The sequence below is a fragment of the Tenrec ecaudatus genome, chromosome X (genome assembly GCF_050624435.1).
Source record: "Tenrec ecaudatus isolate mTenEca1 chromosome X, mTenEca1.hap1, whole genome shotgun sequence".
NCBI lineage: Eukaryota > Metazoa > Chordata > Mammalia > Afrosoricida > Tenrecidae > Tenrec > Tenrec ecaudatus.
The window spans coordinates 145,995,599-146,020,948 of NC_134548.1; the positions used below are offsets into that span (position 1 = coordinate 145,995,599).

The 25,350-nt window shown below is 47.3% G+C and overlaps 1 protein-coding gene across 2 annotated transcripts in view; it reads left to right on the forward strand.

Moving 5' to 3' along the window:
* Positions 1–1,260: 1,260 nt before the first annotated feature.
* Positions 1,261–25,350, forward strand: part of ARHGAP36 (Rho GTPase activating protein 36) — a 30,634-nt gene continuing 6,544 nt past the window's right edge. Inside the window, exons 1-2 of one of the 2 annotated variants that reach the window (XM_075539263.1) lie at positions 1,261–1,318; positions 24,975–25,133. In XM_075539263.1, the coding sequence (XP_075395378.1) occupies positions 1,261–1,318; positions 24,975–25,133 (217 nt within the window). Of the gene's footprint in view, positions 1,319–24,880; positions 25,134–25,350 lie in introns of those variants that run through there. The other variant, XM_075539262.1, reaches the window with a different exon arrangement.

The window sequence follows — 25,350 nt, forward strand, 5'->3', positions numbered from 1 at the left end:
GTCTTGTCTGAAAAATACAGTCTATCCAACTCTGGAGACTGCTTCTATCCCAAGACTTGGGAGCATGGTTGGAATCCCCTACACTGTAGCCTTGGTGGCAGCGCTCCCCCCCCCCCATGTATTTACAGATGAATAAATACAAAGCCACACATGAGGTATAGAGAAACTCAACATAGCATCACCCTCATTGAAATATCAAATTCGTGCTGCAAACAAATATTGGTGGCCCTCCCATGCCTGTGCCGTGAGACAGAAGAGGCCTAGATAGCCAGCAGCGACTAGGAGAAGGGAACATCCCACATTGACAGTGCCTGGTGTGCCCCTTTGACTTGAGGGGACACTGGCCACCTCAAAACAAGGGTTTCCCCGCCAAAGGAGCATCTTCCTCTTTCTGCTGGAACCCCAGAGCCAAGGCAGTCAAGTCACTCTCAGGTTCACATTGGGGACTTCCTGGGGGAGGAGAGGCAACACAGTCTTGGTTCTCCAGAGTATGAAAGTGAGTTGACATCACATTGGGAGCTACCCAGGGCCGAGGTGGTGTCTCCCTAAGAACTGGGTTCTCAAGAGCTGAACCAGTGCCTTCCCTTTAGTGTTCAAGATACCTGGGGCAGCCACTGCTTACCCCTCAGGTTGGGCTTCCTCATAGCACGCCTAAAATGTAGGGGTTGCCAGGGCTGGAATCTTGCCTGGCACCCTGATCCACCCATGGCTACTCAGGTCAGGCGCAGGACACCCACTCCCAAGCAGTCCAGCCCATTCCTGCTCACCGCGGGCCCTGGAGAGGGTTTCTGAGATGTCCATCCTGGATGGGAGCCTCTGGTGCACCAACTAACAGCCCCCAGCCTCCCCCACCACCACCACCCCGCGCAATTCCACCTTCTGAGGCCAGCTCTGTTTTGATGCATCTGACTTAGGACTCCAAGAAAGAGACCTTCTTTCCCTCTCCTGCTCCAACTTCGGAGCTCCCAGCGGGCAGGGGAGCACCTTCAGCCAGGCGCTGAGTCTCAGGCCTCCCTCTGCCTGGGAGAAGGGGCTGCAGGAACAGCCTCCTTTCCTGCCTGGGTGGGGGTTGGGGGTGGCCGAGGCCCTGCCCCTTTTGTGACAGGCCTGAGGTGTCCGGTGACCAAGACACTCTTAGCTGGGTGCAGGGTGCGGCTCAGGGCGTGGTCACCGGGGGCTACTTAGGGCGGCCAGTGCTCGGCAGGCGCTGAGGTTGCGAGGTTGGAGGCGAGGCCAAGGGCACTGAGTGCGCGCCCTGCTATGGCGTGGATGCTGGACTGCCTCTTCGCGTCGGCCTTCGAGCCCCGCCCCCGCCGTGGTGAGTGGCCCCTGAGACGCTCCGGGAGCGGGGTGCGCACTGCGGGGCGGGCGCGGGGTGGTGGTGGAAAGAGGCGGCTGCCCCCCCACGCCCCGGGTGGGGCGCCCTGCCTTTGGCTCCCTGCCCCTGGCCTCCCTCCCCGCAGACTTTTATCTCCTTGTCCCTGGACTATGGGCCAGCCCCGTCGAAGCCCCGCAGAAATCACCAGCTTTGCCTGGAATGGCGAGCGATTGCGCTAAGAGCTCAGCCAGGAAGCCGGCAAGCGCGGAGGCGGCGTTGCTGGCTGGGGCGCCCTCGGGGAACGGCTAGCGCGTGGGGCGAGGTGTGCCTAAAGGCCCAAGGATGAATGTCCCTGTCTGGGCAGCCAAAGGCCAGAGGCCTTGGCGATGGAGGTGGGGCTTCCTGGTGACCCCCTTTGGTCTTGAAGCTTGTTCCCTGTGCCCCAATTTCAACCAGCGAATATCAGCATGGAAAGTGCCCTGAGAGTCGTCGAGTTCGACGCTTTTATGTGATAGATGGGGGACACGGAAGACTAGAGATGAGAAAGGCCTGCCCAAGGTCAGGCAAGGAGTTGGCCTCCGATCTGGGTCTGCTGAGGTCCTGCCAACTGCCCACTGCCTCACGCTGCCCTGTGGCCGAGACCTGCATTTCTCATCGGGGCCTCTCGCGCTTTGGGTCCTTGAGATCAAGGCTTGACTTTTCTATCTGTCCCTGTGGAGGTGAGGACATGTATTAAGTGCAAAACTCCCCAGATGGGTGTAAGTGTGTGCGTCTCATTGCGCCCCTTTTCTGGAACTCCTTCTACCAAATGCATGTTTGCAACAGTTCTTTTTCCTCCTTCACGTTTCAAGAAACATGTGTTTTCTTTTGGAAAATTCCTGGAGACCCCCATCCACACTGTCCTTCACTCCCCTTGGTAGGCCCTACCCCCTCCATGCTGCCACCTGGCCACATGGCCACCTGTTTTTCCATAGTCTCCACCTCCAAAATCTATATTGGTGAGAGTGCGTCATTGGTCACCAACCAGAGACCAAACCTGGGCTTGTCTCCTCTTTCCTCTGCCCCCTCACAGGAGGGGGAGGAGGGGAGGAGGAGGGACCTCAGCAACTTAATTCAGCATAGACTTGTTTGTAGTTCTTGCCAGCCCCAGCACCCTGCCGAGAACCATCCTTGGGGTGTAGCCTCCCAACAACAGCTGGTTATTTAGCACATTTAGCAAGTTCAAGTACAGTCTCTCACTGAGGTCACGGTTCTTTGACAAGGAAAATGCTCTGCATGCACATTTTTTTGTTCTATATAGTTCTGCAAGGATATATGTAATCCTAGTATATATGTGTACTTCTACAGCCATACAAGGGGATATTGAGTAAACATTGGTCCACTAAGTTAAAAGTCTGTAGTTCAAACCCACAGTGAGAAATATGAAGCTTTCTGCTCCTGTAAACATTTATATCCTAGAAACCCCGTACATGGTTGCTATGAGTCAGAAATGAGTCAATGGCCACGACTTGGATTTGGTTAAGGCCACAATAGAACTAACACTCTCCCCTGGAAGGGGCTGGGTGACCATTCCATTCTTGCTTGACCCACAAGGATGTTGTGTGATTCCAATGAGATCAAGAATATGAAAGCTAATAGTGTCACAAACACACTCCATCCCCATCTAGAAAACAAAACCAAACCTAGTTGCGATGAAATAAACTCTGATTCATAGGGACCCTATGTGTGTGAACATAGAATTGTGCTCCATGGGGTGTTTCAATGATTGGTATTTCAGAACTAGACTGCCAAACTTTTTGTTCCAAGGTATTTCTGGCTGGACTCGAACTGTCAGCCTTTCAGTTAGCTAACTGCTGCCCCACCCAGGAGCTGCAACCATGTCCATTAGCTGGATTGTTCTTAAACTGAATCCCAAACTATTGCCTAGAAGTTTCTAGTTTCTGGACCTGGCGCTCACCTTCAGGTTCTTCTTTCCCTTTCTCACCTCCTACTCCTGCCTGTCCATATCTAGGCCAAACCTCCCCTATTCAACATGTGACATGACTGTAGGGCCCCGGCCCACATATAGCTGCTCTTCGGTGAACATGCTCCAAGTTGTGGAGACAGGGATGTGCCAAAAGAGGATTTCTGGCCACCACCCCAATTCCATAAATGTAGTTCTGAATGACTGACTTGCCCTCTTTTGGAAGTCCTAGCCATACCATGCCTAATTTACACATATATACAGACATTTTCATCAGCAAACACACTGACATGCAAAGCCATATGCATATACACAGACACACCAGCTCCCACATAGACAAGTGGACACACAAAACATGGGAGAAAACACACACATACACACTACTCACACATCACACATGCACACAATTCATATACAGCATCCAGCACGCTACATTAACATCATTTGTGCACAGACAAATCCCATGAAAATACACTACAAACACACCACACAGTTTATTTGTACTATAATTATTTTCAACTAAAGCTCATAAGTCTTTTTTTAATATCATCTCAGTTTCTTTTTGGAATCTGCATCTTACATTTAGTTGGTGTTGGAACCCAAATGCAAGACTTTAAGTTTACGAGTGCATTTCTTGTCTGGTGGGATCTGTCCCCCCACATGACCTCATGCCACCCTTCTATCACTTGGTACAATAACAGCTCATACGTGTGATATACTGCTCAGATGTTGGAACAAGGTCCCAATTCTTTAGATATATAATCTCACTGAAGTCATACAGCATCCCTTTGAAAGAGCTCAATCATCTTTGGGCCCATTTTTGGACCTGGTAACATTTCCCAGGATGCTGCTCTCATACTGAGAAATGTGTGATGTGCAGAGTAATTTTGTGGTACCTATTGATATTCTCTGGGACTTTAATTGACCTTGGTGCCTCCCTTCAAAAGTCTTTCAGAAATTCCCAGGAGTCAAAGGTGGGTGAGAGAGCGGGAGAGGCTGGCCACTGAGTGGACAGAGTGGGGGAGGTATTCTAGATGTTCCTTTACCCCTCAGCCCTTGCTCCGGAGACAGGTGGCCTGCCAGACCGATCTTCTCTGGGTGACAATAGGCAATGGGCAACCTCATGAAGGCATTTGGGAGAGGCATCACTGTGATCTGAGAGAAATGGTGTTCCCAAAATGGTCTTCTGTCCCAGGGAAAGAAATAGCAAGATTGACCCACTTGAAATTCTCTCCCTAGTTCACTCTTGGCATTGGATTTGGCTTCAAACAATTGAACGTCTGTAAAGCAGCCAAAAGTCTAAAGCTGAAGAGACCCTGGGGCCCACTTTACATACAAATTTGATCTTTTCTTGGAGATGGGACCCAATTGATTTGCTGAGGTTGGGTCTGGTTGAGCTGCAGCAGGACCATTTGCAAGATCTGGGATGGGTTGGCCACTTAGACACCCTACTCCCCTGGTCAGATTCAGAAGCTCCTTTGTAAATTACTCCCTTGTACCCCAAAGACATTTTCTACAAGTGAAGCTTGTGACTTTCTAGGGTTTAGTTTCTTGGGTTAGGGTTATCCCACACTTCACCCTCTGTGAGGGTGAATTGTAGAGTCTGTATACAGAAAACTGGCCAAAAATAATACCCGTGTGAATGTATGCCCAGCAGAAGATCTAATGTTCATCAAGTTTCAATATCAAATGACAGAGTGCATATTGGGCATTAATAGTTCAGGAAACCAGTCCCTCAGAGTGGCTATGGCAACATGATTTTTCTCTCCCTCCCACTATTTATCTACTGAGACAATTTACATACATATCCAATAATAGCGGAATGGCTAAATAAAGTAGGACACTCATATACAATCATAAACAACTAACAAATGAATGATATGTAGCAACCTGGAAAATTGTATGATTACAACTATGACAAATACACAATTTTGAAAGACTGGAGGAAAAGTCAGCTAAAAAGTAAAGCTAGAGATTGCATCAAGGAAATGGCATAATGTCCTCTTCCCATTTCCTCTTTGTTCTCAAATCTCTATCAATTTTCTTCTCAACTTATTCTTATGACTTACCAAAGTTTCAAAAATCTGAGAATCTATGATATGAAAATAATCTCTACACTGATGGAAAATCCAACAATAATTTCAGATTTTTTTCCTCTTCAAATTGAAGTCAAATGTAATGACTGGATCAGGTTAACCAAATTGGTTGTTCCCCCATGATTTTAAAATGTCTCTTATGACTGATTGTGGCCTGAACTCATTTGAATCCCATAATGGCGTTTACCATCATGCTGTAAGCAACCAACCCTCTCTAAAGAGAGTAGAAGGATAGCTTCAGTGCAGGTTCAGAAATAACAGTAGCAACCATAATAACTGTTGTTATTATTGCTGTTGCTGAAGTTACTGTGATAGATGCCATTGGTGAAATGCTTTCTATGACTACATCTCTAGGTAGTGCAGCTGGTTTCCCCTTGACCACTAACTTAATCTGGAGTTAAAATCAACTCATAAGCACAGAGCAACAGGAACAAGTAGCCTAACATCTGGCAGTTTGAATCCACCCAGAAGGAGCCATGAAAGAAGGCCTGTCTGCATGGATTGTGATAAGAGTTATACAGGCCCCCAATAAAATGATTTTTAAAAAAAGAGTTGTATGAGTCCCCAATAAAATGATCCCCCCTCCAAAAAAGAGAGGCCTGGCAGTGTGCTTCGGTGAAGAGGACAGCCAAGAACGCCATATGAAACAGTTCTGCTCTGTGACACACGGGGTCTCCGTGAGCCAGAATTGACGTGATGGTAAAATTGTTTGTTTCTTTTTCTTTATGACTCAAGTACCAAGCTGCTATTGAGTCATTTCTGACTGGTGGAGACCCTATAGGGCAGAATACAACTGCATCTTCAGGTGTTCGAGGCTGTAGCTCTTTATAGGAGCAGAACACCTCATCTTTCTCCCAGGGTGTAACGCAATACCTCACCGGGGCTCCTTCAAGTAGCAAAAGATGTGGTTTTATTCCTTCTCCTACCGTGTACGAAATCGACCATGTGCTGGTCACTTGACATAAACAATCTCACTTAACTTTCCTAACAATTCTCTGAGGTAAGTATTCTTATCTCTGTTTTAAACACTACAGCTGAGATTCCAGTGCCTTGTTTCCTGCCACAGTGGCAGAGCGAGGATTAGAACGTCTTTGGGTCTGGTCTTAAACATGGCATGAGTTAAAGGAGACTATTTGCAAAGCTCCCGGCACTACATTGAAACACACCATCCTTTCCTAGCTGGTGGATTTGATGTTGATCAGAGCTCAAATTCTGCTCTCTGACACGATCGATGACCTACAGATTCCTTTCCATGAAAAGGTGCACCATTCACCAGGAAAACGCAATAAAAATACCACCTGCGTCCTCATTGCCGGGGCTCTGAGTCACTAGGAAACGATTTCAATTTCAGATATACCTATGAAAAACCACATGGCTTCCTCGGGATGAGCACTCAAAATCCAGCAGCCACCAGTTCACTGCACTCAGGGAAGTTTGTTTGTCTTGACCCTCCACTCGGCAGGATCTGTCTGACCTTTGGCCACTATCCCTCCCATTCCTTTCATCAAATCAGAGACTGCCAGACCACCTTAGAAGCAGACAGGGGTTGGAGCTGGAAAAGTTCTAAACTCCTAGATTATTTTGTAAGGTCAGTGTGGGTAGCAGGCAAGATGGATAGTGACAAAATGAAGAACCACAACAAATAATATTGCGAGAAAGAGAAAAGTCAAAGGAAATTTCCAGAAATGGGGAATTCCTGAAAGCTGGACTCCAACTCTCAAGCTTTCCCTGGGAGGATCCCTGCTCTCCACACCCCCACCGATTTGTTAATGGTTCCCCTCAGGACTCGGCTTAAATGCAACCTTTACTTGTAGTAGCTGGCTTTTCACTCTAGAGGGAGACAACAGCGTCAAGGAAAAAAGGGGGCACGTAGATGGGGTCTTCTCCCACCTCACCATTCATTTTTCCAATGCACAAATAGTAACTAACATGAGATTTATTTTAGCTCAGAGGACTAGCATCTCTCCTGCCATCATCCAATTTATCCGTCTACCCATTAGCCCCTAACCTTGGTGATTGATAGCACTAGGACAGCCTTGGCAACCCTTCTCAAGTTCCAGGGTGGAAGACAGCGAGAGTGAAAACAGGAGCCATGGGGGAAAATGCAGCTAAGAAATATTCTGTTCTCATTCTCTTGAGAACGATGGCACAGACTTAGGAGACTAGGTTGGGGCTAGGGCTGCAGCCAGGATTGGTTGGAGATGGTAGCTGTTTGGACACTAAGCGGAAAGTTTGAGACTTTTCCTGTGTGCAGTTGTATGTCTGAGACTTTGGTCTCATTAACACTACCAGGAGAAACTGCAGGGTGTGAATTGGACTTGGGGTTCAATTCTTCCAAGGCTGCATTAGGCTGATCAAAACACGATCCTAAAAGAAAAGGGACTATTTCAGGAGTGTCAGACAAAGCAGTAATGAGGTAAATTGGCAGATCAGTCAAGTGGCTTCACTCCCTGAACATCCTGATTGAGACACTTGGGGTTCTACACTGAGAAGGCGGGCAGGGGGCCCGGGAGGGGTGGGGCAGAGGATGGAATTAACTAACCTTGTCTTTGAAGTTTATCCTACTTGTTAGGCTCTTGGCCAGAGCTTTCCCTTTTTTCAGTCATTAGAAGAAGTCTGAGGCAGGAGTTAAGCCCTCCATTTTACAGATGAGGAAACTGAGGCTCAGAGAGGTAAAGTAACCTTCCCAAGATCACATATTAAGAAAGTGATGTATCTCCCTCCTCAATACAATTCACATTTGTGTATTTTCCTCCTATAGATTTTTTAGCTTTACCATGAAAATAAATGTATGTCTGTTTACATTGGGCCACGATGGGGTTACCAAAGGGCTTTTCCACATTCACAATTCCCCATGTCAACCTTATGTTACAGGGACCCATTTTCTGCATACAGAGGAGAGGGAATTGCAGTTAACATTTGAAGGTCCAAGAAGTGTGTGTGTGTGTGTGTGTGTGTGTGTGTGTGTGTGTGTGTGAGAGAAAGAGAGAGAGAGAGAGAGAGAGAGAGAGAGAGAGAGAGAGAGAGAGAGAGAGAGAGAGAGAGAGAGATAGCGCTGCCCCTTTGTGGTGTCATTTGCAGGGGTCCTGGTAGCCCCTCCCACCCAGTGGTTTATAGGAGTCTGGGCAAGAATAAAAGCAGCCTTCTGTCATGTTGAAGTCTCAGGCTCAGCACTGAATCTTTGGAGTCCCAGCGCTGGCGCTTTGGGCTTCTTCAGTGTTGCAGCATGTCCCCATTTGACAAGCATTAGCACAGAGTCTTCATTAAACCAGGTGGGGCTGCAACCACAGAATTTAGACAAGTTGTCTAGCAGTTTGTGCAAGGGAGGCAGGGAGAAGAGCAACGGAGAGACCCTTGGAGGATGGAGAAGCCTCACATGAGCATCTGTGAAGAACTTGGATGTGAAGCAGATACATTCAGAGTGTGGAGAGGTGTCTGGCTTGCCTTGTGCCAGGAGGAAAGCTAACTGTCTGAGACCAGATGCTGGGAGCTCCCAAAGTGTATACACATTTCTTGTAGGATTTACATACCATATACTCAATCATAGTCTGTGCCCAGTCTAACTTAGGCTAGCCTCTCCAGCCGCATACCACCCCCCCCCCTTTTTTCCTTCAAAAGACTTTCTGGCTATACCATGACTTAGGTAATGCTTCTTCTGCCCACCCAAGATGAGGTGCTGACCCAGGCCCAACTGGGGGGCAGGGGGCGGCCTTTACGGATGTTCCAGCTGCTTCTCATCCGCATACCAGGTTCATTTGTGCCACTTGAAAGGGCACAATAACAGCAATGGCAGTTTGAATCTTGCTTCTCCCTTTCTCTCCTGAAAAGCGGTGAAGTGACTCACCACTGTTTAATAGTCCCTCTCCGTCCACCCCCGGACCTCTTTGCAGTAGTCTCTATGCTGGTTCCCCAGGGGCTGAGCTGGGAGCCAGTGCTCCCAGTGACCCTTTAGCTGTAACCGGGTCCACACCACCACCAGCCCACACGCACACGCACACACACACACACACACACACACACACACACACACACACAAATGTGTTCTCAAACTGCAGTGCCTTGTTTTAATTTGCATTTATCTAATGAGGCTGCTTTGAACACATTAGAACAGCAGAAGTCCCCTTAAGCAAACACAAGCTTCCCCAAAACATGAATAATACAAAATAGGGTCCATTCCGAAATTATGTTTCCTGCGAGAAAGCGCTACGTGTTTTTATATGTGCATTTTGATATGTCTGCTCTGCTTGTCGCTGCATAACCAATTCTGGTGGTGAAGTGGAAATTAACCTGGGGTGGGGTGTAGGAATACTCTCTTACCTCTCCTGACTCCCTCCACCCCCATTTCCCTCTATATCTCTCTATGTTCCTTCCCTACCCCATTTTCCTAATTTTATGGCTAGAAATTTCTTCACTCTCAGCTATTTCTTTCAGCACCCACCTAAGGAGAGCTCCCAGCACTGGAAAGATTGAGGGGCTCATGTGCCTAGAGGAAACATTTCTAGGTTCTCAACAAAGAAGTTGATTCGAGAAGGTATCAGTGATCTGGGAGACAAAGTAATTATGCTGAGCACCCTTGGTGCTGCCAATAAATTCAAAAGAAAAACTTGGTGGGAAAAAAAAGATATTTTTTTATGTCTAGAAGGAATCCAGGCGCTCTAAAAGAGGGTTCCTGGAATAGAAGAAAGGTTTAGGAAGCCTGGCAGATATGGGTGACTGACTGCTCTGAGCCTGATGTGTAAAATAGTGACTGTCATAGCCCTGTCTACCTCACAGGGTCACTGTGAGCATTCAAGGAGATAACCGATGGAAGAATGCTTCTTAGTACATTGTCTGCTCTGGAGTAAGTAGTTACTAAATAGTAACTTTATGATGATGATGACCATAACTATTCTTACTGTATACCAAGCAGTCTCACCAGAAGCTCAAATAATTGCATGTATGATCATGACATGAGAAGTGGAACATGACATGAATAGTGGAACGGAGGTGCCTCGAAGGCAGGCTCCCTCAACTTAGGCAGGTGGTGCAGAGAAGCCGCCAATGTTTTGTAACTTTTGAGGAAGCCTTTACAAAATAAGTAGAAGTTTATTACAAGGCATGGGAGGATAGGGCTTTCTAGGCAACTGGGATCTGCCCACACAAAGAAGGTGTGAAACTGCCAGGCCACAAGCAAACAGTTGGTGGCCTCTGGGAATGGAACTGAAACTCCTAAGGGTTTGGGGGGGGGGGTGTGTGTGTCAGTAACCCAGAGAATCTTTCCAACTTCCTCCCACCATCCCACACAAGGTGCCCTCAGGCATCCTACCTGCCAACCACGTGCTGCTCTCTCCTCTTCTTTTCCTCTCTGCAGCCAGGTGAGCTCACAGCAGCAGGCCGACTGGAGCTGGAAGGTCAGAACAGGGGGTGCCCCTGCAGGGTCGCTGGCCCCTACACCTTTCCTCCTCCCAGTTCTGGGAAGAAACACTGCTCCTCTGCCCAATTCACACACCATGCTCCCAGGGACGACTTCTTCTTCTTCTTCTTCTTTTTCTTTTTTTAGACAACCCCATGCCTTACACACTGCACCTGTGCACATTCATGCAGGGATTCCCCCTTGCAAGACATACTTGCTCTCCAGTGCTCCATCGGAGCTAAACACACCTAACACACACACACACACACACACACATCTCATCCTAACACACCTTGGAACACATGCACCTTAAATAGGCTCACATATGGAGACACCTTGCCCACAAGCAAATACACAACAGATACCATATGTAAACCCACATGGACACACTGAACCTAAGTGTAAGCACACATCAAACGCACACATGCACATGCTCAAAGGGTACACGCGTATATTATACACACTACACACGAATCCACACTCACCACCGAACAACCACCAGCCCCGGCAGAAACGCACATCGAACACACGTCCAGATCGCCCACACACAGTCACCCTGCCCCATGTGGAAGAACCCTACAACCCACAAGCATGCACACTCAAACCCGAGGCAAACACAACCTCCATGTCCAAGCGCAGACCTAAGGCACATCACACTGAGCCCCCGGGGTTAACCACGCACCGCGCACACACCCCAGTCATACACCAAACGCACACATAGCTTGCCTGCACCCGCGCGCGCTCACACGCGCACATGCATGCAGACTTACACACATAGCCCGCCCCCGCCTTCCCTGCAGGAGGAAGGGAAGGGGCGAGGAGTGGAGGAGGGGGAGGGTGGGCGGGGCTGGGGGTAGCCAGCAGCTGCCAGGACCCTGAGCGGGCGTACTGACACCCTTGTCCCTTTGACCTGGGGTGTTGCTCCATCTATACCCTGCTCTCTAGTCCCTTGCAAAAGGAATGAGTGGGCTGGGTCCAGGCGGGGTCCCCAGAAGCCCAGGAAACGGGAGGATGCGGGCAGTCTGTGCACGGGTGAATGGTGGATGGGCGGGCTGCGTGCAGACCCTGACTCCGAGCCCCAACCCCCAGGCAGGCTCCACCTCCAGCCCCACCCCCACCCCCTCCCCACCCCGGGCCTGGCGCCACCCAACTCCGGCCCGACAGCGAGGGTGGGAGTGCGCTTCTCTCCTGGTTTTCAGAAGTAAGGAGTTTAGCTCCACGCAAGCTTTGTGCGAAACCTATTCTCCTCTCGTCTGAAGACCACGGAGTGCTGACTGTATCGCCAAACCACTCCTTTTGGACAGAAAAGGCCATTTGAAAGCGCCGGCTGGCGCTAGGCACATAGTGAACTCAGTAAAACAAATCCTTGGCGGGGTGTGTTTTCGGACCCCCGGTGCCCCGCTGGGGCCGAGCGGAACCGCCCCGTAGGGTTTCCGCGGCAGCAATCTTTCCAGAAGCCGGTCCTTTAGGCTTTCTCCGGCGACCTTGTCCTTAGCAGCGCACCGTTTAGCCAGTGAGTCCCAGGTCTCCGGGCGCGTAGTAGGGCTCTCTGAAAGTTTCCTTCCCCGCTCCATCCCACTGAGCTTTCTGCAGCTCATCCCCTTGCCCAAGACCACTGGAGGCCATTGGTGCGACCCTCCTGAGAGCAGCGGCAGGGGGCGGTAGAGTCGCCCAAGGGGCAGTGCACTTCTAGCCGCTGTAGCCCTGGCTCCGTCGCGCCCCCATACTTCTCTGCTCCTCACCCCCACCCCTGTGTTAGCCCTCTAGGTGAAGGTGAGTGACTCAAGAATCCTCCCCAGGTTGGAGGCCATACTAGCATGGAAATGCTTGTCTCCTTTCCAGGGAGAGTTGGGGCAGAGGGGAGAGAGGCTAGAACAAAGGCGAGGTGGGGGAAGGGGATCACAGGCTTGTGATGTATTGTGATTCACAGCCTTTGAAAGGTCGAATACCAGCTCTGCTACCGCGCTCTCTCGCAGAGTAATTGTGAAGTTTAATGGAAGTCACATAAGTAAGGTGATTCTTCCCAATTAAATTTCAAAGATGTCCCTTCTCTTCCATTCTCTGTCCTCCACCCCCACCCCCCCTCCCACACACACATGTTAATAAAGATACAGATTTGGGAGTTGGGCAAGGGCGAGTCAGAGGGCTAGAAGGGGACATGGCCACAGGCTGATGCTCCAAGGCCAGGACAGAAGGACAAAGAATGGCGGGGGTGGGGAGGGAGGGTAAAATTCAATTTCTGAAACAATGTGTCATCTTGAAAGGAATACATACCCTGTGCCCCCAGCCATAGAAATTCTAGGTCACAATCCTGGTCCTACAGGCTGTGTTGAGACTTTCTCGCCATCCCTCCTACCCTCAGAGGTACTTCCTAACTCACTCCCCAATATTCTTCCCCTTTGACAGACAGACAGACAGTCGCCACTAGAACTTCTCACACAGGTAATGAGTGCTCCTTAGATTCTAGCGCGCGCACACACACGTTGGCTCAACACATTCTGCAGAGATATGCACTGTGGGAAGATCGCCCAGAGACAATGAAACCCAAAGGTAACTAAGGAGTTATCAAAGGAATCTAGGCAGAGAATCTAGTGGCGCTCTGGGGCCTATTGTGGGGAGGGCAGCAACTTCAGATGAGGCCTACTTCATTCTTCCTTAAAGCCCTCCAGCTCAAGGCCTGGCTGCAAGGGTGTTGTCTCACTGCAGGGGAGGCTTCTGCAGTCAATTAAGCAGAAAGCCTCTTTCCTGGAGGGCAGAGGCCCTGGCCAGCCAGCAAGTGACTCACTCCCACAGAGTTGGGCAGCAGAGGTGGCCATGAATCAGATTAAGAAGGCATGAGGAGATCACCTGAGAAATGAAGAGGATGAGGTTGGATCCTAATGCCCTGAGGCTGGGGCTAAGTGGTAGAGCAGCTACAGTTAGTGGCTATAGTTATGTGCATAGAGTCAGCTCCTAAAGACACCTCCCCACTGCCATCTCCACCAAGTCCCCAGAGAAAGTGCTTACAAGGCTTCATAGAACCTCACGGGGTGGTGGGAGGCCTATGTTTTCATTGGGACTCTACTACTGACAGTGTGACCCTGAGCAAGCTCTTCTCCCTCTCCGGGCTTCAGTAACAAGGGACCCACTGATGGGATGTAGTTCAAATTCAATGGAATAATGTGCCAACAATAAAACCAAGTGTGAAGCAAACTAAGAAGGAGGAGTGTGTCTGGGGCAAGTGTTCGTTCCTATCTGGCTTTTGACTGCAGCCTGTAGCTTCTCCTGTGACTAACCCCCAAAGGAGGTTGCATTGGCAAAGGGACTCTGTACCCGGCTTGGTTCTAAGGACTTTACTTCTGTCCTGTCATACAATCCTCCCCCTAGTGCTATAGGGAAAACGTTTGTCCCCCTATTCCACAATGTAGAAACTGAGGCTGAATGAGATGAAGAAGTCTACCTTCTTTCATGTGGTCTTGGTATACTTGTTACCCAGGCGATCGTGGCAATCAAAGCCAACAACCTGCCGATCTTATTTCTAAATCAGCTTTCTGTACCGTTAGGTTCAACCTATGTGGCCAAGCTGCCCCTGCCAGCCATCTCCAGGTGGGTGGTTGCCTTTCTGAGGTGGTAGCTGACTCCCTGGGTATATTTTTCCTTGGATCCCGTGCGGTTTACCACCATCTCCCCTTTTGAATTCAAGTCTTTCCTTAGCCTGTTAGTGTGAACCCTTGATTTAAAAGGAAGCATCCTCAGTGAGCTGAGACCCCACGATCGGTGTCTTGTCACCAGGGAGGACTGCAGGCAGGATGCTGCAAGGAGGAAGGGGAGCAGAGCTGCCAGTGCCAGAGAGCCTAACATGCCAAAGAGGACGCCAGGGAGGAATTGACTCAGCCTCCAACTGCTGCTCTTTTTCATCCTCTTCTGTTCTGCTGTTCTAGAATATATAAAGAGGCAACACTCAGCCCATTTCTCAAAGGAGGAGAGGAAGAAATCCTCACCAAATGTTGAGGGGGAATGGGCACTTCCCTGCTGAGTAAAGTTTATTCCATTCCTTAGGCCTAGTGGTATTGCAGTTCAGCATCGGGCTGCTAACCAGAGGATCAGCAGTTCAAAACCACCCAGCTGCTCCTTGGGGAAAAACAAACCAAGACCGTAGGCCTTGAATTCCAGTAAAGAATTACATTATCCGAAGAGCAGTGAGTTGGGTTTTGAGTTTTGATGCTGGGCAGAAGTGGGAGTAGGGCAGGAAGGGGAGCAGAGAGGTTCTTTGTGGTGGTAAGGTAGTCCTTCTGGAAGCAAAGGAAGCACTGACAATACTACCTCAAGAGCCTACCTCAGCGCTACCTGAAGATGTTCTCTCTGCATGTGATATGTTGTACAGGGGCTTTGGGATCTCATTTCCAACCTAAAACCAGAAGAACTATATCCCTGAATGTCTGAGAAACAAGTCTGTGGCTTCCTGGATATGCTTGGAGCCAGCAGCTCATATCTTCTGTATCGTAAACTCTACCTTCTCCCTGCCTTCTTCGCTATGCGGAGACTCTAGTTAGGCTCACTCTCCCTTGGGTTCACTCCTCAGGGCTCAGGCACTCTTGACTCTCTTCTCCTCTTTCTTCTCCATTCCTACCACAGTAGAAGCAACACGTGCACCTTGTCCATTTCCTTGTTCTGGGAGAGGAGAGAATTCAATTGGGAGAGTGTGAGTTTGTGTTTGAAACCCCTCTCCACACAAGATATTGTATTGATAACCTCCAATTGCCCTTGTCTCAAGTAGGCAAGAAAAATTGACTTTTGTAATTTTGTGATTAAGTACTGATTTCCAAATAGGATTGGGGGGTGGTGGGTTCAAATTAGAAGAAAGCATTCCTGGGAGAGATTCTAGAAGGTAGAGTGCTTTGGGAAAGCATGGCTGGCCTGCCAACTTCCTCTGATGCCACAGGTGTATAAAGAAGGAGGAATGATAAAGCTGTAGACTAGAGTAGTGGATTTGGGTTAGTGACCATTCTGATTCAGGTAGGTGGTGGACTTTCTTAAGTCCGCTTCTGTTTGATCTTGCTGCTCAATGAGCATTGAATGAAACAAGCGTGTGTGTGTGTGTGTGTGTGTGTGTGTGTATTTGGAAGTGCACCGGCCCTGGAAAAGTGGGGGACACAGGAAAAGGCACAGTGAATCAAGGAGTAGAATAAGCGTAGCGTGTGAGGTTGTTCTGTGTACAGTCTTGGGTGCAAAAGGCCAACAAGGGGTGCCCCTTGCCTTCCAGTGCCACGCACACAAGTCAGAGCAGAAGAGAAGCAATCTGCTATAGAAATAAAAATAGAAGTCCTGAGCTGGGATACAGGGAGCCTTGGGTCTTCTTCTTGACTAAGGTTCTTGACCAGCTGAATTTCACCATCTGCTTTTTCTTCACCGGCAATGTCCCCTTCCTGATGGGAGTGCAAGATGCAGAGCGCCCAGAAAGAAGCACCCTTTGGGCTGGATCGTGAAAAAGAAGAGATGGGCTTTGTATCTGTGGGGGTGAGGGAAGATCAGGTTGTAGGGTGCAATGAGAAACAGTGGGAGTAGCCCAGGGATCCAGCAAACAGGTATGCATGCGCAAGCAGCTGAGCTGGCTGCTGTGTGGAAAATCGCTGTGAATCAGTCCCTTCACCGCGCAGAGGGCTCTACAGCGAGGGGGGGAGTCTGAGCAGCAGAACAGAGCACTCGCAGCTTCTGTAGCTCTTCCCAGGACTGGCCACAGTCAAGCTGCAGCACAGAGAAGCAGGTCACACTGCCACTTGTTTCCTGGCCGCACCGGATCTTCGGATCTTCGCCAAGAGGTAGTTCTGGGCCAGGGCTCCAGGGGCCCAAGTGTGACCCACTGGGGGGCAGGAGTGGGAGGTGCGGGATTTCCAAGTGGGTTATGGATGTGAGGGATCTGGGGGAGGTCTGACTATGTTGAACAAGTTGCCTGAGCTTTTGAGTTTCCTGGAGGGAAGGCTGAGCTCCTTGGGAGGGCATAGTTGGATTTCGCAGCAGGGGCCAGCCACCAAGAGTGACTTTTGCACTAGCAGGCTTTCTTGAACTTTGCAGTGGCTATCTGGAGCCACCTAAGTGGGGGTGGCAGTACAGCTCAACCTTGCCTGAAGGCCAAGCTCAGCAGCTCCAGGGCTGTCATAGGTCAAGGCCACTCTGGGGAGGCATGAGGGGGCCAAGGGCACAGCTGCCTCAGAGCTCACCTCTAGTGTTCTCGGTTCCTTGCTCACTGCTCTGCCACCACCTGGCCTTGGGCCAGGGGCTGTAAAGGAGGGCCAGGAAGACCTTATGGCCAGGACCCCTCACTCAGGGGGCGGCTGGCTCTGCTGCCTGGCAGGGCGTCTGGTCTTCCTGCTGTGGACCAGGAGCAAACGTACAGCAGCCTTGGGTCCAGGACTTGACCGAGCCCTGTAGAAAAACATTGGTGTACTGAGATAACCAGGATGATCATAAGTTGTCAGGTTATGTAGGAGGCTAGGTCAGGAGGCGCTCACCTACTTGCCCAAGGCCACCCAGCTGCTTAGTAACAAGCTGGTCTCCTGACTTCTATTGGAGGCCCTTTTTCACAGCATGAGAGTCAAGACCTTTAGAGTGGGATTGATGGGGAGTTCTGTGAAGGAACTGATTTTAAAAGTAATAATATGATTGCTTTAATATTGCTTCAAAATACTCCCCGGTATGGGTGGCTGCAACAATGGGCTCCAGCAGAGGAACAATTGGGAGGATGGCCCAGGACTGAGCAGGGCTTAATTCTGCTGTACGTAAGGCCCAGGCCGTTCCTATCAGAAAGGGCTGCATGGCAATTAACCACCCCCACCACTATCATCATTCTGAACATGGGAAGGAAACATCTCTCCCACAGTTCCCACCCTCTGTTCTAGGCAGACATGATTTTGGAAATGGAAACCATCAACAACCACAAAGGCTGTGGTTGGGGGGGAGATCTTATCAAATTAGGAAAAAGGGCAAAGAGGAAGGAGACACAGCTCTCAGCACTCATTTAGAGCCTTCTTTTGTTCTCCAGGTTTTCCATGGTTCACCCTCTCACCCACTCTGCAGCAACCCCAGCTATGACCTGAAAGGGCCAAGGCTGAATGACCCTACTTTGAATTCAGAGCCTCACTCCCCAGCCCTCCTTCTCTGTCTTGTAGGGAATACACTGGAGATACATTTTCTGGTGGGGGGAGGGGGAGCTGGTTGGAAGGGGTGCTTGGTCACAGTGGCGGTGATGGTGGACACAGCAGTGGAGAGGGAGTTGAGATGACAGGAAGAATGAATTAGAGTTTACTGAATGCAAACCGGAAACGTACAGGGAAGTCAAGGTCTTCTCAGCAAGGCCTTGAGAAACGGTGAATCCTTAATATTCCTTAAAGGAACAAAGGAGAGAAATCTATGTAGATTCACTCAGGAAAGGATGATAGTAGTCCCAGGGTCTTTCTTGGATACTTATTCCATCCCTTGACATGGATATGACTTCCTACTAAGCTGCAAGATTCCAAGTCAGGAAATGGGGTTTTCCACTCCAGATGCCCTACACACACACACACACACACACACACACACACACACACACACACACACATACACCCTCCTTCCCCAAGCATGGATAGCTTATATGCTGTGCTGAGGAAGCCAAAGGTGGGGCCTAAATTCCCTTTGGGGGCCAGTTAACTTCCGTGGACATTAGCTCCTCATCCCCTTCAAGTTAGCTGCCTTGCACCTCTGATCTTGAAAGACCCTGTGAAGAAACAATTCACGCCACCTTACCTCACCACCGCCCCCTGCCCCCCCACGGGCCCGTATGCCTTCTGATGAAAGTGGCTGAGTGCCCATTTTCATCATCAAAGGATGGTGCATGGGCATTCTTCAATGAGGTCTCTGTCTACCTCATTCCAGAGAAGAGCACTTCTGCTCAGTCTTCCCATTCCATTTGACTCTCAGATATTATGGGAAAATTCCCTCATCTAGAACCAGTATTTTATCCTATGCAGGGAATTTTCCTTCCATCTTGACTTTTACTTATTTATGCTTAATTCTTTTCAAAGTTGGTGAGCATGGGAAACTTACATGTGGTGAGGCTGGGATTTGAACCCAGGTCCAAATGCATATCTCAGGAGCATTGAGTTAGGGGTGGATTAGCATTAGAGATGGCAGTTGGAGGAAAAGATAGAGGTTGGTGCCCTCCTCCTCTTTTCGCCATTCCATTAGACTCTTATAAGGAGACATATTCCTATTTAATTCCCAAAGAAGAATACAGCAGAAAGCCTCACCAAGCCAGCCACATTCTTGGGAAAGAAGGTACTCTTTTACTTGAATCTTTCCAGTGACATATAGATGGCAGATAATGATGATAAACACAATGAAATAGCATTATTTGGTAGGAAGGGAAGCAGTGTGTCATGAAAAGAGGTCAGGACACCGGGGTTCTAGGTCACATTCCTCCATGGTATTTTGGTGAACCTCCAGGTAAGTCACAAGTTCTTCATAGCCCTAGTTTGTTGTTATATGTAACATGGGGAGTAACTAATCCCCAACCCTACTGTCTTTCCAGGGGTTGCTGTGAGAATAAAATGGCATGATTCATCTTTTCATGAATCATGACTAGCTGTTTCAATTACAAGACCTTAATGTTCTCTCAGTACCCTGTGATTTTTTTTAATCCTTATGATTCATCCAACAAACACTGATTGAATACCTACTGTGTGCTAGGGACTGGAGATAATAGGCCAAAATTGCTTTTGAGCAAGTGAAATGTATAAGACAAATTTTTGTTAGGTGCCATCCGGTCAGTTCTAGCTCATTGGCCGTTAAAAATATTTTACCTCCTGTTCATGGAACACATTTCTCTTTATTTTTCCACTGTAGCTTACTACAAGTAGTAATCAAGAGATATATAGGAACATAGTTGTGTGATGCCAGCACTATTATGCACTTTGATATAGCCTGCTGATAATAGTGAGAATAACTGCATTTTGTTGTTTTGTTTCATGTCACTCTTTTGTGCTATTCTTTGATTTATGGTATATATCATAAAGCTTGCCTTTCACCACCCTGATCTTGAGTTTTTCTCTAGTCAATAAAATTTTAAAAGGGCATCTTCATGATCTATGGAATGACAACTATTCTTGTTTTACAAAGAGGCTGTAATTTGTGGTAGCTAACTGCCTTCCATTCTGACCTGCTCTGGCTTATCACTCTGGCTTTTGGTTGGTATGTGCATTCTTTTGATTTTTCTATGCAGGATTGTGCAGCTGTTCAGAGTACAGGTTAATAGGGCAGTGGAGAGAGCCTTGGGACCGAGGAGAACTGGGTGCTTGTCTAGACTGTGCTATCATATTACTTTCTGTTTGTCCTTGGAAAATTCTGGTTCCTTGATGAGCCTCCATTTTCTAAACTGTACAATGGAGGGTTTGGTATTAGATAGCTTCTATCTCTGAACCATGCTCACAGTATGAGTAGTTTCTTAAACATTCTTTTGGGGGCTTATGGAGCTTTTCACAGTATATTTTAGCAAGACTTTCATCAGTTTATAAGCTTCTACGATGCCGTGATGGGTTGACTCCATGCATTGATGAACAACATCTCCAAGTTTAATTAACTTGGGATATTACCACCGCATAGGATAAAATGAGTCATGATCACTTCATCTGCAGCCTTTGCTGAAATGGAGGTTATGGACTAATAACTTAAAGGCTAACTCATTAAAGCTTGGGGATGAATGAGACAATGTGCCAACAGAACTAATTGGTCCTTAAACATTTTCCTCTAGCGACTGGTATCTCTTTCCCGTGTTGTGATCTATCAATGGGGATATCTATCTATTGTCCCTGTCTGTAGATATCTGAATAACTAGCAGATGGAATACCTTTCTGGGCACAAGGCCTTGTCCACTATCAATTCTCAAACTCTGAAGAGCTCTCAGAGCTTGGAACAAAATTCTGATGGAGTCATAACGAGCCTAATTTATGAGGATTCAAGCCATGGCATCAGTGCAGTCACTGGTTTTGTTTGTTTGTTTTTGTTTTCTCGTAGGTGTTTACCAGTGGCCATCACACCCTTCTAACTATTTAATGGGGGCATGGGAGTAAATCAACCCTCCAAATTGTAAAGGCTGAGGATTTATGCCTAGCTGAAACCATTTCCTTCCTCTCAATGTCGAAGTGGTGACCTTTCTGACGTTAATTTGTTTCTCCATCTGTGCCTTACATTTCAGGAGGATGTGAGGAATAGGCTTGAGGACACCCAAATGTGTTTCCCCTTTTTGTATTGCTGGAGACTTGATCTAGGAGTCCCTTCCCCTTTTATTAAAATTCTCTCTCCTGGCATTACCTAATATCCTAAGCTGCTTAATGATCCATGAGAAATAAAAGTTTCTTTTGTTAGTGACAGTGGAAAATGAAAGAGAAATAACTTTTGGGACATGTAGATCTTTTGCTAGTATGGGTGGGTTATAATATCTGAAATAGTGACTTATGCAGTTAGTGTTTCTAAATTTCATAAAATGATTTTTTTTAATACTTAACTTTGGTTAAATTGGAGCATGAAGAAGACAAAACTCTTCCAGATAATCTCCCAAGATTCTTTTACCTATTTTAATTGTATTCACATTTAGTAGAAATTGAGCAATTTTTGTCTTGAGATGCATTGATACAAATTCTAATTTTACGGAATTACTTTTGAAGGCCAATGCTTTCTGGCACATGACCTTCTGCAAAGCAACTTCAGCAACAACATGTTTATTAAAAATGCTAAATATCACAATGCATTATTTAATATTACTCTCATAAGCTGCTAAAACGGGTACTGTGTTATTTCCCCATTTTACAGAGGAAGCCTCTCAGGCTCAGAGATGTCAGTTGACTTTCCTAAAGTCACACAGCATAGACATTGAAAAGTTTGGCTTTGACTCCAGTGCTCACAACACACATTTGTCTAAGGATAGTACTTTTGCAAATGTCATTAATTCTAGGCCCAAAGAGATTTGCTTTCTTTCCTCGTTCTTATTTATCATCTTTTTTTATCTCATGGCCATTGCAGGCCATTGCTATGACATGGTGGACTGGGAAGCAGCTCTGTACAGGAACTCCCTTCTGTTCAGCTTGGAAAATCAGTATTTAAATCGCTCGAAGTTTCTATGTACGTCTTCCGAGGACTGCAGACTGCCAACTTGTGCTCCCCCCCCCCCCCCAGCCTCATCCTCCCACTCCACAAGGCACTGGTTCTTAACAGGCTACACTGGTCTTCCTAATGCTACTTCTGCTTGTACTCTATTGGTGCCTTGAGGGAGTTGAAGGCAAGCAAGACAGTATCAAATTTGCCAGCACAAGTGCAGCGAATGACTGCTCTTACATTTAGCCCTGTATCTTTGAGCAGGAGGTAATGACAAATGATTTATTCTAAGACCTTTGATTTCCTTCGGAATTGTAAGCGGCTAGGCTGACTCATCTCTCAAAGGCTTTCCTCTCTCCCTCTCCCTCTCCCTCTTCTTTTTGGCTGGTGAGTTTTTTTGGCTTATTTTTATGGTTGGTTGTTTTTTTTTTTTTAATGGAGGGAGGGATTGGTTCTCATCCTGATATTTGCTTGGGTGAAAAGAACCAGCTATGCTTCTTGACTGACCAGATCTGTTAAGCCTCGTCGTCGCTAAGAAGAGTTGAAGCTCCAACACAGGTACACAACTGTTTGAATTGGGGGAAAGGAAAAGGAGAAACATTATGTCAGAGTTAGGCTGTGTGTGCAGGGTAAGACTCTGCTCATAGACTCTGACCTGTGGTCACAAACGGGGGCATGCTCTCGGCTTAGTCTGGGTCTGTTGGTTAGTTGCTTTGCATGTGCCTTTGGTTAAAATGCCAGTTTGTTGTTGGGCCCAGGGAATGGTGTTTTGCAGCTCAAGAAGCTTTACAATTCTCTACTGGAGGCTTTCTTCTGAACTCAATTCAATAGCCATAGAAAGAGCTGTCCTGGAATCCTCCCCCATGCTGCAGCTCTTTTTGACACTCAGATCTCCGGCAAATATTTCTAATATGTGGGACTTTAGCCATTTTGGAAAGTGGGCAAGAGAGAATTTTGGAGACAAAATTAAGGGGGGTTTCTGTGTTGTTGTTGTTGTTGTTGTTGGACATAGGATAGATTACTCATTTAAATAATTGATTTTTCAGTAATTTGTTATTGATCCCATGTTTACTTTGTATCTGTCAAACTCATATTACCTGGTCTTTGAAATATAAATACCCAAAGGAGACATAGAAATTTCTTGTCAAAATATATAGGAGAGAGCAGCTCAAAAGAGTGGCATGTGGCCACTGTCATTGTTTTGCAAAGGTTTATGTTTCAAATTATTTTCTTTGTCAGGAATTTGCATCCATAGTCACGCACGCCATAAACCTGGAAGCTAACCTGAAGTTTTCCTTTACCGCTAATTAAAATTTTCTGTCCCATAAAATGCATCCCCTAATCAGCCCCCTGCAACTCTGACTTGTGGTCAGCAACTCTGACCTTCTGGATAATTTCTGTACCCGAGGTCCTTTAAGCAAACCAGGTTTTTCACCACACTCTGATTTTTCTAAGCTGTAACTCTGATTGGCACTCCTAGTCTTACATTCTGCAGTAGTTCCCCCAGGGCCTTAGGAAGAAAGCCCAACTCCTTAACATGGTTTACAGGGCCATTGGTGACCTCAACCCTGCCGATTCAGATTTATCTCCTTCTGTCCCCTCCAGACAGCTACAAGAATATGACAACCTCTTTCCCATCTCCCTGCCTTTGCACAAGCTGTTCTTTCTCTCTGGACTCTGCCCCCTCCCTATCTCCAGGCAGACTTAGATGTTTCCTCCTTTCTGTTCTCACAGTACTTTGTTTATGTCTTAGCTGATTGACTTATCACAAGGTTCTGCAAATTGTTACTAACCCATGTATCTCCTTCTGCGCTATTAAATTCCTTATGAAAAGAGTTGAATTAACTTGCTCATCTTTGAATCTCTAGTGCCTAGTGCAAAGTGGGCAATTGAAGCAGGTTCCTTTTTTTTAATTAGTGAGTAAATGAACGGTTCTAATGAATACTAGCGGTGATAATGCGCTGGAAAGGATGCTGTCCGGGGTCCATAGAGATACGCAGCCGGGGCGCAGTATGTGGTCATGGACATCATGGTGGAGGAACATATGAAGCAGGTTTCCCAGTACACAAAGACAAACTCCACTCTGATCACCAATCTTGGATAGGACTTCCACTAGAAACAGTCCACAAGTGCTTGCTTTGGTACAAAATGAATTTTCTTCCATGAAGTAAGTCATGTCATTATTTTGAGAAAATTCTGGTAAATAGAGAAAAGGCAAAACCTCTAAATCCTACCAGTGAAACGCAGGCTTAATATGTAGGTATATTATTTTTATGCAATATTTTCTTCACAGAGTTTTAATTATATTAATTAATGCAATCTCAGTTCTATATTTGTTTCCAGAAACATCTTTTTAAACATCACTTTAATGATTACATAGCTTTCCATTCTCTGGCCCTTCCATGGTTTATATAACATGTCTCATTGTCTTGCTCCTTTTTCCATATATGCATACAATTTTTCCTGTCTGTTGGAAGGTTTCATTAGGATAGATTCCTAGAAGGGAAATTATGGGGTCAAAGGACCTAAGGATAGTTTTTGGCAACAAATCTATGTTTCCAGTTTGTTTTCTAGAAGATTTACACCCATTTATGGTGTCTCTAACCTAGATGAAATTACCCATTTCACCCACCCTGAACAGCACTAGGTATTATTACTAAAGATTTAAAAAAAAAACCCAATACTGTTCACATTACAGTAAAGGCTACCTTTTGTTGACTCAATGTGTATTTTTTTTATTGTGAGTGATGTTGGTTGATTTTGAATCTTTTTACCCCCCTTTTTGGTTTATTTTTAATGTGTGTTTTCTTCTTGGTGGACTGTTTGTTCAGGGCTGGTTTTTTTTTAAGGTTTTTTTTTTTTTTAATAAGCAACCAGAGGCAGCTCTGCTCCAGGGTGAAGCCACCTCCCAGTATTCCCTCCCCCTTCAACCCTCCCCTTACAGACTTCTCTCTACTAGGTCCACTGACAGTTGGATGATGCAGTCTTGATAATCATCGGATCCCAGAATGGGTGGCTGCATTCCTCTTCTCAAGGCAGCAAGGACACGCTGCCCCAGACTCATGCTCCTTTTGTTGTTGTTGTCCGCCTTCATTTTTTTAGTGAGAGTCCTGGGAGGAGCCCCAGGACACAACCCGGACCGCAGGTCCAAGATGATATCAATCCATAGCCTCTCGGAGCTGGAGCGTCTGAAGCTGCAAGAGACTGCTTACCAAGAACTCGTGGCCAGACATTTCCTCTCTGAATTCGATCCTGACAGAGGTAAGCTATACCCCGGAGTGTGGTGTCCTCGCCTTCGGGTGAGTAGACCCCCCGGTGGGATGGGACCTGACCGGGACTGGATGGGACTGGTAGCGGGTCCAGGAGGGTGGTAGGGGTTCTAGTCCATACCGGGAATGCTTTCCTGATACCGGGGTAACCCAGAAAGTGGGAGCTGAAGGATTTGGGTAGACCTGAGGAAGAGGTAAAGATGAGTTGA